Here is a 591-nt window from a genome sequence, read left to right on the forward strand (position 1 = left end):
TATATATAGTTTCTGATGTTTTGACCTTCTACATGTTCAAGTAGATATCAGTAAGCATCTATTCACTGTATTTTTTTTTTTCCTGTACCCAGATCCCTCCAGCCAATGGCCAGGCGGCAGCAGTGGAGTCCCTGCCCACTGATTGGCTGATTTATGATGAGATGACCCGCGCTCACAGGATCGCCAGTGTCAGGTGCTGCTCTGTGGTCACGCCCCTCACCGTCGCCATCTTCGCAGGAAGTGCCAAACTCCCAAGCTCCGCCCTACAGGAACCCGCCGTCCACAGAGGAGGTGCCGCTTGCCTCACAAACACACAGATGTCTTTATAATCGAGTGTGATTGTCACGCGCATCTCGTCAGTGAAGCCGGTTCTGTGATTAGTAGTAAATCTCCATCAAGTAGCAGCATTTACTACACAGAGCCGTAGTTCACTGACAAGCTGCGCAAAATCACGTTCATAATCGCAGATGATATAATCACGTGATTATAAAATCTACGAAATGTGACCCTGCAGCACAAAAGCAGTCTTAAGTCGCTGGGGTATATTTGTAGCAATAGCCAACAATACATTGTATGGGTCAAAATTATACA

The 591-nt window shown here is 46.7% G+C and overlaps 1 protein-coding gene across 1 annotated transcript in view; it reads left to right on the forward strand.

Annotated features, from left to right (window-relative positions):
- Positions 1-591, forward strand: part of ythdc2 (YTH domain containing 2) — a 26,680-nt gene that overhangs the window by 18,553 nt on the left and 7,536 nt on the right. Inside the window, exon 21 of the mRNA XM_016524054.1 lies at positions 93-291. Within this exon, the coding sequence (XP_016379540.1) occupies positions 93-291 (199 nt within the window). The remainder of the gene's footprint in view (positions 1-92; positions 292-591) is intronic.

Source organism: Sinocyclocheilus rhinocerous, unplaced genomic scaffold (genome assembly GCF_001515625.1).
Source record: "Sinocyclocheilus rhinocerous isolate Xijiao unplaced genomic scaffold, SAMN03320098_v1.1 scaffold991, whole genome shotgun sequence".
Taxonomy (NCBI): domain Eukaryota; kingdom Metazoa; phylum Chordata; class Actinopteri; order Cypriniformes; family Cyprinidae; genus Sinocyclocheilus; species Sinocyclocheilus rhinocerous.